General features: G+C 34.3%; 2 protein-coding genes across 2 annotated transcripts; both read right to left on the minus strand.

Moving 5' to 3' along the window:
• Positions 1-3,923: 3,923 nt before the first annotated feature.
• Positions 3,924-6,600, minus strand: LOC120270002 (2-alkenal reductase (NADP(+)-dependent)-like). The gene is made up of 4 exons (XM_039277010.1): positions 6,276-6,600; positions 5,984-6,161; positions 5,641-5,890; positions 3,924-4,425 (listed from the first exon to the last, which is right to left on the minus strand). The coding sequence occupies exons 1-4, from the start codon at positions 6,522-6,524 to the stop codon at positions 4,047-4,049; spliced, it is 1,056 nt and encodes a 351-aa protein (XP_039132944.1). The 5' UTR covers positions 6,525-6,600; the 3' UTR covers positions 3,924-4,046.
• Positions 6,601-7,728: 1,128 nt separating this feature from the next.
• Positions 7,729-11,716, minus strand: LOC120270477 (2-alkenal reductase (NADP(+)-dependent)-like). The gene is given in 6 exon segments (XM_039277500.1): positions 7,729-8,234; positions 8,236-8,371; positions 8,608-8,690; positions 8,801-8,967; positions 9,357-9,534; positions 11,411-11,716. Coding segments are annotated over 6 exon segments (1,038 nt in total). The 5' UTR covers positions 11,642-11,716; the 3' UTR covers positions 7,729-7,991.
• Positions 11,717-13,975: the final 2,259 nt, after the last annotated feature.

Raw genomic sequence — 13,975 nt, forward strand, 5'->3', positions numbered from 1 at the left:
TTTAGCATAACAGTTGAATTCCGTTCCAAAAAGGATAACTTCACTTGGCGTTGTACTTCAGTGTACGAGTCCAATGCTAGAGCCCAGAAACATAGCTTTTGGAAGGAGCTCAATAACTACGGTGGTGACCTGTTGGTTCCCTGGGTGATTTGTGGGAATTTCAACGCCATCTTTTCAAAAGAGGACAAGCCTTAGGGGTGCCAAATCTAGAGGATATTCGAAATGCTAATTGTTTCGTGCATGATCTAAGGTTGCAAGAACCTCCCTCGATTGGGCGAAGGTTCTCTTGGACAAATGGGTAGGTGGACTCGATCTGGGTAAAGTTAGATCGCTTCTTGGTTAATAACGCTTGGGCCGACCAATTTCCTAGATTACTTCAGAACAACCTACCTAGGCTGGGCCTCGATCATGTGCCAATTAGACTCGAAGTCGGATCTCACTGCTCAAATCCTAGACATTTCAGATATGAATTGGCCTAGTCATCAGCTGAGGGGTTTGATGACCTAGTACGCCAATGTTGGGAGGATATGCCCCAAAGTTGGTGCGGCGTGTTTATTATGGCAAAAAAGCTAACTGGGCTAAGAGAGTGCCTACAAAAGTGGGGAAAATTTAGCTTTGGCTCCATAAAGCTTAAAAAGCTGGCATTGTTACAAGATGTAGAGGCGCTAGATGTGATTAAGGAATCGAGAGGCCTATTGCCTGTAGAATTTAGGCAAGAAAAAACCCTGCTAGCAGCTTTGGAGGATATTCTTAAGAAAGAAGAGATTTATTAGAAGCAAAGATCTAGACTGCAGTGGTTGAGGAAAGGGATGGGAACACTAAATTTTTCCATACGGTGGCGAATGGCAGGAAAAATAGAAATTTCATTCCAAGAATCAGCCATGAGGGCCATTTGGCTACGGATCCACTGGCTATTGGCCAGATCTTCACAACGCGTTTTCAACAACAATTTGGACAGAAGCATGCTTTGAGATTAAGGGTGGACCTTCAGAAGCTACTGGGAAACAAAATGTATATACAAGCTCTTCATCCACAATGCTTAGAGAATTCAAAACATACATGATAAACACCTTCAAAATGACTGACTTGGGGCAAATAAGTCATTTCCTTGGGCTAGAGGTGAAGTAGAACTCAAGTGCCATTTTTATCGGGTAGAAGAATTACATTGAAGGTGTGATACATCAAATGAATATGAGACAATGCAAGCCTACATCAACTCCAATAGGAGTGAATGATAAGTTACAAGATGATGCTGGTGAAGCCTGCTCAGATGCAGGGATTTTCAGAAGTCTAATTGGGAGGCTACTTTATGTCACACACACTCGATCGGACATATGCGTTACTATAAATTATTTGTCCAGTTTTATGAATCAGCCTCACAAGAACCACTTCACTGCAGCCAAGAGCGTGGTGAGATATATCGCAGGTACTAAGGAACTTGGACTCTGGTACTCGTGAGGAGATGAGGGTGTTCTAGAAACTTTCTCAAACATGGATTGGGATGGCTCCATGTCAGATCACAAGAGCACTTCAGGATTACTCTTTTGATTGGGGATGAGTACAACTGAATAGGGATCTAAAAAGCAAGAGATTATTGCGTTGTCGATGACTGAGGCAGAGTACGTTGCGTCTATTGCTACAACATGTCCAATAGTGTGGTTGAGAAGAATCTTGCAAAATTGCGGGCATGAGATAATGAAGCCAACCAAGCTCTGGTGTGGCAATCTATATATCAGCAATTGCAGTAGTTAAAAATCTTACACACCATGGAAGGACTAAGCACATAGACATGTGGTTTCATTTCATTTGGGGGTTGGTCACAGAGGGAGTGATCTCTCTTCACCACTGTTCCACCGAAGATTAGTTGGCCGATATCTTTATTAAGCCTCTTATAGTTGAGAAACATATGCACATGAGAGGTCAGCTTGGTTTAAGCATGCTTAAATCAAGGAGGGATGTTGAGAAGTGATTGGAGCATGGGCTGTGAGGCATCACCGGAGATGGCAGCTGGCGGTGGTGTGCGGTGTGGAGCTGAGTATGGTCGCTTGGTGCTGTTCACGTACAAACGTGGAGGTTAGTATGGGTGTGTACTGTGAAATCTCGGTCAAGTTACTGAGATGTTTTGTAATGGGGGAGCATTGATTGTATCCATATCTCTAACAGTCTGTTTGGATGCAAGGATCAATCTTTGTGGCATATGCATGCCCATGTTTGGGCATGTACCATTGGGGTTGGGATGGGATTGAGGGGGACGTCATCCCCTCAAAACCTGGATTGCTCATGCCCCCACCCACACACACACACACAAATTTTGGGGGGCATGAGCATTCCTTGCCTTTTATTAACATTTTACCCATAATAAATAAAAAATTATTTTTATAATGCACCCAATACTTCCTATAATTGAATCACTCTTAAATTAAATATATCCTATAATTAATTCCATTTAATTAAATTAATATATGCCATTAAATATTTAACTATTATAATTAAATAAAAATATTTTAAAACATTTAATAATCATGAAATTATTTTAGGAAAGTAGAAATTTTGTATATTTTATCTTACACAAAAATGTAGTAAAAATGTATTATTTAATTTAATATTTAATTATAAAAATTAAATTGGATACTTTTTAATGAATTAATTATTTTAATTATTATAATAAAAATGTATAATAATTAAAGTGGATTTTTATTTAAAATATTTAATTATAATAATTAAAATAAATAATTTTGTTTAAATTATTTAATAAATTAAAAAATTAGTTATCCTTAAATATAATTAACTAATTTAAAATTTTATTTAAAAAATAAATACATCAATAACTTATTTTAAAAAAAAATTTATATAAATTGGAGTCACTTAATAATTATTTCTTTTACAATTAAGACATATTATATAATTAAAATATTAGAGGGTATAAAAATAATTTTACTAAAATTTTCCCCTATACCCTCTCGTATTCCTATCCTTGTCCTCTCAGTCAAACATTACTTTTGTTCTCATCCTTAATTTCTCTTTTCTATTTCTATTTCCATCCCGATCCCATCCCTATTCCTATTCCCATTCCATCCCCATATTTTCATTCCTCCTAACCAAACGGACACTTATGGGGTTTAAGGTTTAAGTATGGCCAATAGCAGCATTGCAATGCAGTGGGCCAATAGATGGTTTGTTTTGTGTTGTTGCCTTTATTTACTTTAGAATGTATGTAGTAGTGGATGAGCAGTTAACTCATTGGTTGATGCAAAATCTTTGACTAAGTCTTCTCTTTACCAGTGAGCTTTAACCAACACCTTTTTCTTTCTGTGCTTTGGTTCTATCTCTCCAGGCATTCCATCAAACACCCTAAACAAAGCCTGACCACACCGGAGTTTTACACCTACACAATCATCTGATTCACATCCATATATACATGAATAAAGAATTCATCTAATTATATAATTCACTTAAAATGAAGATGACCTCCAAACAAGTTTTTCTCTTGTATATATCTTAATAAATACCATGGATCAAAACAAAAACATGATACACCGAGTAAGAAATCAAAGCACATGGATTATGGATACATGAAAAGTATACTGCTAGTTAGCTTATAAAAAACAATAAAATTGACAGTCAATTGAACAACTCCTTGACTAATACGAGAAGTTAAGATCAAGGTTGCATGCTGGCTATGGGATTTGGACTTGTCATGAGGCTGATTAATATTATATTAACCAAGATATGTGTGGTTGTCCTCCCAAGTTTAATTTCTTGGCTCAATAATTGGTTTGACTCATATAGTTATGATAAAAAAAATAAGGTAAAATTACCATGATACTTAGAAAATACTAAAAGGAGTACTGTCATAGTGCCCTCATAAAATTCTCATTATGGACAACCACACATGCATGAATGAAGATTATCACACCCTTACCAAACCTTAATTCATAATCATATTTAATTAATAGTCAAGAAATTGACATGAATCTCATCTTATTTGATGAAAACAAGAAACAAGCATGTCTGATGATCATTATATATATAGTATATATTATTAATTACTCATCAGCCAAAACAACGAATTGTTTCCCCACATTTTTGCCGGTAAAAAGTCCAATAAGAGCAGCAGGAACATTCTCAATTCCTTCAACCTTGTCTTCCAAGTATGTGATTTCTCCATTCTTAATGTGTGGCATGATCACCTCCAGAAATTTTGGATAGAGATTGAAATGATCAGCGACGTTGAATCCTTTCATTGTGAGTTTTTTTGTGATCACTTTCACTAAGAAATGCACACCTTCAAGCTTCTCTAAATTATATTGAGAGATCATCCCACATGCTGATATCCTACCATTGTCTCTCATGTTCAGAAGAGCAGCATCAAGCAGTGCACCTCCCACGTTGTCAAAGTATATGTCTATCCCTTTAGGAAAACACCTGAATGAAAATAAATAATTAAATACAATAATAGTAAAATTAACTTTTATAAATCTCCTTATAGTGGTATATATAAACATATTTATCTTTAGAATAGTTAAGAGTGGGTTATTACACCTAATGATATTAAGGGGGTATTTAAAAGGACCTTAATTTGCGTCCCTTAATAGCATGCCAATGGTTAAAAAAAATTTAAATTTGTATTCTATGTAATCTACTCACCAAATTATAATTAAATGTTAAAATAAAAGTTATTATTATTATTATTATATGAATTTGATTATAACTATTTAAATAAGTAGAGGAAGTTTACCAACAACCTTTTGGTTTATTAGCACCGAATTCTTTATGCAGTGTTTGTGTCTTTACTAAAAAAAAAGTTTGAACTTTAATGCATGCAATGTGAGAGCACAAGTAAATTAAGGTATATAGTTTATCTATTTTATTAAAAAAAATATAGAATTATATATATAAATAATTGATACTCTAGATAAAAAATTTTATATTTGAGAAAATAATTTTTTATCTGGTTTTTTCAAAAACAAAAAAAAATAAGAAAACTATAGACAACAAATTAAGGAGATGCCATTGTGGCGAATGGGGAGCATTGTGAGGGTCAAAATTAGAAACCAAAATCGAAGCCAAGACATCACTACATGTTTGTTTATATATATATATATATATGAGAATCCATCATCTAGGGACGTCCCTAGATTTCAAATCTAGGGATGTCCATAGTAGCCATCGGATGAAAATCTGACGGCTCTTATCATTATGAACAGTAAAAACCGCGTTCTACAGTGTTGTACAGTAATCATGAACAATAAAAAAAAAAATGTGCAGTGTTTATATAATCAATCAACCATCGGATGATGATCCAACGGCTTAGATTTAAAAATATCCCTAGATTTAAAATCTAGGGACGTCCCTAAATAATGTTTTTCCTATATATATATATGACGATACTAAGAGCGTACGCAGAAAATACTATTTATCATATTTTTTACTTGTATTATTATTTATAGAAGAACTCTTTATCAATCTTAGCATTGTTGATTGTACTGTTTATAAAGTATTGTTCAATGGAATGGATGATGTCAATGGTTGAATTTGAAGGGACATAGATAACTTTTCTACAACGGACCCTAAAATACCGGTCATATATATATATATATATATAACACCCTGTTTTTTATAAGAGATAGAAGGACTGACCTCCTGACGGCTGCTCTCAAACTTTTCTCTGTTTTATAATTAAAAGCATCATCAAAACCAAACTTGGTCTTCAAAAGTTCAACCTTCTCATCAGAACCAGCAGTCCCAACAACATAGCAACCCTTAAGCTTGGCCAATTGTCCCACAAGCTGCCCAACAGCTCCTGATGCTGCTGATATAAATACATACTCTCCTTCTTTTGGAGAACATATCTCATTGAATCCTATATATGCTGTCAATCCAGTCATCCCTACATACATACATACATACAATTAACTTCTGTTTGGAATTTCATAATAAACAAAGCAACTACTTTTTGAAAGCACAACCATATATATCTTACCAAGAAGTCCAGTGTAGTAAGAAAGAGGAACATCAGTGAATGGGATCTTGAAAATTTTCTCAGTGTCAGTGATGAGACTATATTCCTCCCATCCAGTTATCCCCCATACATACTCCCCTTCTTTGAAATCAGGATGACCAGATTCCAACACTCTACTCACTCCAAAACCTCTAATAACCTACATAAATACATATATATATATATATATACATATCAAAGATGAAACAATTAAACAAAATATATAATAAAAAGAAAATTAAACTCAGAGAGTAAATTAAAGAAGGAAACATACAGTGCCTGGATGAAAAGGTTCAATATAGTGAGCTTCAGCAAACTTGGACATAAGGACTCTAAGAAAAGGATCACAAGAGAGGTAGAGGTTCTTAACCAGAACAGCTTTAGATCCCTGAGGGACTTTAAGAAGGATAGTTTCATTGGTGACAACCTCCAGATCACTCTCTTGTGGAAACCCACTCACATACTTCTTTAACAACACCTTCTTGTTGTTCTTTATCACCTCCCCTTCAGCAACACCAGCCATTTTATTTCTATACCTCTAATATTTCCTTTTTTTTTTTTTTCTTTTAAACTTTTTCTTTTACCTCTTTGTTTGTTAATAGGATTTCCATGTAGTCTGTATTTATAAGTAGTGCTCCTAAGTTTATTCTATTAAATATGGTGGAAATTAAAGGTGATGCCATGAGATGATATGAGTGGATTGTTTTCAAGAAACTGGAATGGACCGGCACCCAGAAAACTGTTCTTTCTTCATTCCACTCTATGTAGTAAAGAAATAATAATTTATCAATAAAATCAAGGATTGCAGTGTTAAATGTAGAGAATGAATGTGCCATGGTTGGTATTTTTATTGACTGGTCAGTGATGACGTCACCATGCCAAGAAAGTAAAGAAAAAGGACATCAAATTCTTGACACTTAATAATTAGAAATCAGGAGGAACTTAGACAAATTCAATTGGACTGGTCAGTAGTGACGGCGGCTAAGAAGAATATGTGTGTAATTTTGATATCCAAAGTTTAAAGATTTATTTATTTTTTTTTTTTAATATCCAAAAGGTTGGTGCTGCTTGATTTAGAGTGGGATTAAAATAAAATTTTTTGTAATATACCGTATAAATAGTTAAATACTATAATATTTAACATAATGAATTTACTTTTCTGTTGAGAAGTTGAGAGTTGAACAAGTTAAATTAGTAGAATAATTTATTATAATATCTAATATCAATATAATAGTATATTAATTTTTGAGTTTTCATCTTCAGCTTAAGTTCAGTATGGAAAAAATGAAGTTCAAAGCTGAAAATTCAACCACAATTTAAAGCCCACTTTTCTGACGTGCACGCAAGGAAAAGGGTGAATTCCAATCCTGATTTTGCTTTATTGGTTTGTGCACAACCTCTTTTAAGCCTGCTTAGGATTATTTTTTTCCTTTTTCTTTTGGAAAATACTGGAGCCTGCTTAGATTCATCCTTTTCTTTAAAATAATTCTAATAGTGAAGAAAATAATGTAATTTGATTAAATTTTTATAGCCAAAGCACCCTTGGGAAAACCAGGTTTCTCCGCCATATCTTTATAGCACTTTAGTGCCTACCAACTTTATTTTTTTCCTCCAACGATCAAAGTAATCTATTAATAGTTGAATCTCTTTAGAACTTTTCACAAGTGATGAAACAGATTATCCCAACATGCACATGTACACACCCCTGCCTTTCTAGGCCGCTCATCTTCTCTTCAATTGTAGACTTCCATTCTCCTTAAAGCCTTGCCGTTCTCCTCACAGACACAACGTTGCAATACAACGTTGCAATTGAGATTTGTTAGGTTCAAACAATATGCATACACACACACACACACACACACATACCCATGCGGTTTGGGTCTGGATACAAACAAAATCATATCTCACTTATTGAATTTTACAAACCTCAAGATGGAATGTGAGACGTTGGCAAAGACATTATAAGTAAGAATTCCATGAACCATCATTATCATTCATGAGCAAGGAGCACGACTTGTTTGCCGATGTTTTTACCACTGAAGAGACCGATGAGGGCCGAAGGAGCATTCTCCAGACCTTCAGCTACATCTTCGACATATGTCACCTTACCTTCTCTGATGTACTGGATGACCTGCTCATGGAACTGAGGGTATTTGTGCTTGTGATCGGGTTCGATGAACCCTTGCATAAGGATGCGCTTTGAGATTAAGCAGAACAGATTGTGGACAGGATCTCTTTGGGTTTATATTGTATTGTGATATCATCCCGCAAACAGCAATCCGGCCTTGTTCTCTCATGTTCAGCAGCACAGCGTCAAGCATTGCACCCCCAACATTTTCAAAGTAGATATCTATTCCGGTGGGGAAGCATCTGGCCATGGCATAATATGGAGTCATTTCATGAATGTCACTAGGGATTTAATTCACTAAAATAGAAGTACTAATAGGGAATAATTATGAAGTGATGAGCATAATAGTCAAAAGCAGGACAAAAGAGACATGGTGGTTATTGAGTGTTGTGATTCTTAGTCATCCCATCCACAAAATTCCATTCCTCAAACAGTAATAATGAAGATGCAAAGCAATTACATAAACCATAATGCTTACCGTTTCAAGGCCGCGGTGAGATCTTGCTCCTCTTTATAGTTAAATGCATCATCAAATCCAAACTTGTTCTTTAGGAGATCAATCTGAGTCAATCAAAGAGCTCAACTGGGAGTCAGTAAACCACCGAGTAGAAATTTTTCCTGAAAAGGTCTAATTTGAAAGACAGAGCAACACAGTTGTGCAGATCCAATACCTTTTCTTGGCTACCTGCACTCCCTACAACATAGCAGCCGGCCAACTTTGCAAACTGACCAACAAGCTGGCCAACTGCTCCTGATGCAGCCGACACATAAACAGTTTCACCTTTTTTAGGAGAGCAGATGTCATAAAATCCAACATAAGCAGTAAGTCCTGGCATCCCTGAAAACAGTGCATGGACAATAAGCTATCTCTAAAGCATTCTCCAGGAAATTTCACAAGCAAATGGAACCGACACATGTCATCAGATATTTTTCTTGCAGAATTGCACTAGGCAACTTAAATTAAACTATTCATATCAGATGGCTTATTTAAAGCATGGAACTCTTCATGGTGCATGGTTAACTTCAGCTCAAGTAGTCAAGTTATAAGTGAAAATGTTCAATGTCAACCATCAAGACATTGTGCAAAATTTTAACCTACACTCTTGCAAATTTAATGATAAAATAATTGTCACCATTAAATTCATTCTTCTTGGTACTTCATATCAATTGGAAAAATCCTAGATTGAATCTGCAATTTCCTACAGTTTGCATTGAGAGAAGGCATACCTAAAATTCCTGTGTAATATGAAAGTGGTACGTCAGTATATTTGATCTTGTTTAGTTGTTGAGGCATTGTGATGAGACTATACTCTTCCCATCCAGTTATTCCCCAAACCAGTTCCCCTGCCTTGAAATCCGGATGACCAGAATCCACAACTTTCGACACACCATAACCAACAAGGACCTGTGGATTCATAGCAAAGTAGATCCGATGCTCAATTAAGAAAATATTTTGCTCTATGAGCTCATATGTAAATCACATTTGCAGCTTGTATGGGTAAGTGAACATTGCTCACAACAACCAAACAAAGTTTACATCGATTTCTCAAGATCTTTCCTCCACAAGTAAAAGTCTAAGAGTTTTTATCCTCTTTCCATTATAGTCAGTGACACACTTCCTCTCCAAGTGAGAGTTCAAGAATTTGAGGCTTTGGTGCAAAAAAAAGCAAAAGAAAAAACTAAAAGAAAGAATAACCAACCAAAACAAAAATATATATATATATATATATACAAAAACAAAAACAAAAAATTTCTTGTCTGTATTTCTCAAAATAAATAAATGGTCAGGAACATGAGCAGTTTCACTATATCAAATTTCCAGGTAAGATCAAAATCTAAGTCGACTAAATAAAGATGTGCTCTCCAGATGTTCTGGAGATGGTTTCAACACTCCCTCATAATAGAATGCCATATAGAGAGACAGAAAGACCAAGTTCAACCAAAATACAAAAGCTCATGTATCTTTAATCACTATATGGATTGTTTTGCATAATAAAGAAAATATAAGCCATGTAATCATCATCATGGAACAGAATGGGATACCCTACAGTCATTTTGGTTTATTTCAACAAGAAGATTCTACAATATATCATCTCAAGCAACGCTGCTGCTCCTTAATATAAATGACTAACATAACCCATTTCCCACGTTAAGTAGCACCTAATGTTGTGGCCCATTTCTAGACATCAACAACATATTGTTCATGTTTACAAGGTGCAGATGTTTAAAAGGAGAAGCTCTTAATTGTGTTGTCAAACACATAGCAACTAATTAGCCTGTTATCTGCCACAAAACACATACAGACTAATTGAGCAGTAAGATAAATGGCTTTCCTTCATATTATATCCTAGAGAGCTTTTGGGTTTAAGTAATGAATTTGATGTCAAACAATGAATTGTAAATATTTTTTACATATTGATCTCATTGCCAGGTAGGAAACAATTAATCAGTACCAGTTCCATTACAAGATGACTTGGCTGGGATAGGGATGAGAAAAATAACCTTCCACAGGAAGAAGATTAAGTAGTTTTCCAGTCGAAGTTTTTGTTGGCAATGACATCAAGCAAACAGTTAACTAACAAAAGCTAAAACAGGAAGAATATTAAGTACAACAAATAATCGGTGCCATGCCATTAAGAAATGGCGGGGTTTGCATGCAAACTGAGGCAAGTATACACCACCATGATTGTGATGAAAACAAATCTTAAGCAATTGAGGCAAGCCTAACAAAGTATCTAGTTTCAAATCAAGGAATCAAACCCTAGAATGGTCTATTCTAACACACTCCAAACAAATATCCTTTCTGATAGAATGGATGGCAATTATGATTCCTATTCAAACCAAATATATTCCAAATTCAGCAGAACAGTTATTCAAACATAGGACTACATGTAAATCCAATACCAAATCCAATCTAATCTCATAAATTGGCACTTCCATGAAAAATCAAATGCCAATTAACATACTCCACCACTCAGAGCATCCTCTTTAGAGATTCTCTACCTAAACAACAACAACAACACCACCAAAGAAAGAACTGTGGCATAACAAAAAAGGGCCTTAGGGTTCGCATTGCATACTAGTAATTATTACCACACAAAACCTCATTCAACACTGAAACTTCAAACCCAACTCCAAAATCCATCAAACGAATAATTTCGTATTTCCAATGCTCTGCAAACAACACAAACATTAAAACTGAAACCAAAACACAAAGAAACATCCAAAATGGAAAATCAATCGAACTAAGATCGGAACAAAAACGAAGAGAAGCAGCACACCTTCCCGGGAACAAGGGCGTCGGTGTAGCTCTGAGTAAGGGGCCTGGACATGCGAGGGCGCATATAGGGATCGCAGGAGAGGTATAGATTCTTGACTAGCACGGCCGTGGATCCTTGAGGGAGCTTCAGATCGATGGTGGATGAAGTGAGAACCATGTCCTCCTCCTTGGGAAAACCAGTGACGTAGTCCTTGAACAACACTTGCTTGTTCATCACCTTCTCTTCCGCCATTGTTGCTCTCTCTCTCTCTCTCTGTGTGCGCTCTTGCTGAGCTTCTTGCGCAGCCACAAATTAGGCGGAGGGTAAATAAATAAAGATCACCACTTTTTTGGGATGTAATCACCGTCGGCAGTCTAGGCGATTCATGACCGAGGATAATAGCAGTAGCTGCAGTACAACTATATCCAATCAAAAGAGTTTTTTTTTTTACAAGCCGACTCATTAAGAGACTTAACTCGAGATCCTTCCAATTATAAAACATATGAAAATAACTGAGTTATACCTCTTTCTCGTCCAATCAAAAGAGATTTTTTTATTTAGATATCTTTTTTCACCCATGAGTGTTATTTTCTCAAAATTATATAACTTCATAGTTTTTTTAACAAAAATCTAAAAGTTTTTAAAAATAAAATTTACTTTTAAGGAGGGTGTTTCTGTAACAACGGGGCACAAATCTGTTATAGTTTTGAGGATAAAACTATAGTTAATTAAATTTACACCAGGGGTGTTTTCACGCAAAATGACTGAACTTTATGTTGGCTTCAAAACCCTAAAGAAAATTTAATAAGAAATTTTAGTATCTTGGGAGCGTTTTTGTAAATTACCACAAATTTGTGCATTTTTAAGAAAATCCTCTAATTAGTTAAATTTAAATTAGGGTGTTTTTTTGCAAATTACCATTGGATTGTTTTTGCAAGAATCCTTAGTAATTTTTACAATAAATTTTAGTTTGTATGAGGGTGTTTTTGTAAAATGGCACAAATACGTGATATTTTTTTTATTTTGACAAAAATAACATGCACATGTGAATATGTGATCTCTATAGCACGTGAGTTAACATCAGTTCATCTTCACAAAACTACCAAACTTTAGGTTGTTTTTGCAGGAAACCCCAAAATAGTCAAGTGTTCATGAGGGTGTTCCGCAAATTATCGCAAATCTGTGGCAGTTTTGGACAATCACCCTCTACTTAATTAAATATACATATAAGTATTCTCCGGTAAATGATCAAATTTCATATCATTTTTGCAGAAACCCCCATAGGTTTTGAGAAATACTTCCTATTTTTATGAGTGTGTTTTCTCAAATTTTCACAAGTCCATGTAACTTTCGCCAAATCACTATTACTTATTTAAATTTGCATCATTGTGTTTTCTGCATGTAATAAAATGAAGAAGGATTTTGAATTTTAACTTGTTTCTCATTGATCATTTGCCATCAATATATATACAACAGGTTTACATTGAGGGGGTGTTTGGTTTGAAGGAAAGCAATGGGAATCATTGCTTATAGTGAGGAAACCCTTATTTGGATGTGGAGTAATGGGAGTGAGAGAGGCATGTGTAAGGAGTGAGAGAGGCATGGGGGAGAGTTCCCATGCCTCTCATTTTTGAGAGGAGTGGGAGGGGAATGAGGGTTATGATGGGTAAATTTACTCATTTACTCTTTTATTTTTTTAATTATAAATCTATTAATCTAAATAATTTATTATAATAATTAAATAATAATTAATCCGAAAATATTTAAATACAATATTAATTATAATAAATAAATGAATAATATTAAAGTGAACTATTTTAATTTAATACTTAATTATTGTAATTAAAGTGAATCATAATTGATATGAATGGTTATTATGACTTAATTTTTTAATTAAAATTAAATAATTATTTATTATGGTTAATTAATTGTTAATTAATGATATTAACAAAATTTTAGATATTAATAAATAGTGTCACATGTGAGCTATTAAAGTTAAATATCTTTTTATAATAATGAATTTATTTTAATATTTAAATAATTTAAAAAATAATTATCACACCTCATTATATATATATAATAATAATAGTAATATTCATTTATATAAAAGGGCATGACGGTCATTTTATCATATTTTCCTTTTTCATTTTTTCTCATTCCCAATAAACTACCTCCCCAATCCTTCCAACCAAACATAGTTTTCATTCCCATGCCTTTTCCAATCCCCCTCATTTTTATTACTCCTCCACTCCTTTCCATTCCATTCCTTGCAACCAAATGGCCCCTGAAAGGTTGAAAGTTAGGAAGAAAGAAATGCTGAAAGTTAGGAAGAAAAATTACATAATGTAATCTAGGAAAGTTGATAACTTTGGCTAAAATAAAAGAAACAAAATAGGAAAATTAATTTATGTTATAAAACCCATATGAATCGTTCAACAGCATGAAGAGCAAAAACAGCAATAAAACAAAGGTGATTTTGTTTTCGTTGATGATTAAAACAATTCAGTCGGATCAAATAAAAATTAATCAAAAGAATAAAATAGTTAAACAAAACTCAATTACAAGGTTCATAAAAATAAATTAAAA

This window comes from Dioscorea cayenensis, chromosome 10, assembly GCF_009730915.1.
Source record: "Dioscorea cayenensis subsp. rotundata cultivar TDr96_F1 chromosome 10, TDr96_F1_v2_PseudoChromosome.rev07_lg8_w22 25.fasta, whole genome shotgun sequence".
Lineage (NCBI taxonomy): Eukaryota > Viridiplantae > Streptophyta > Magnoliopsida > Dioscoreales > Dioscoreaceae > Dioscorea > Dioscorea cayenensis.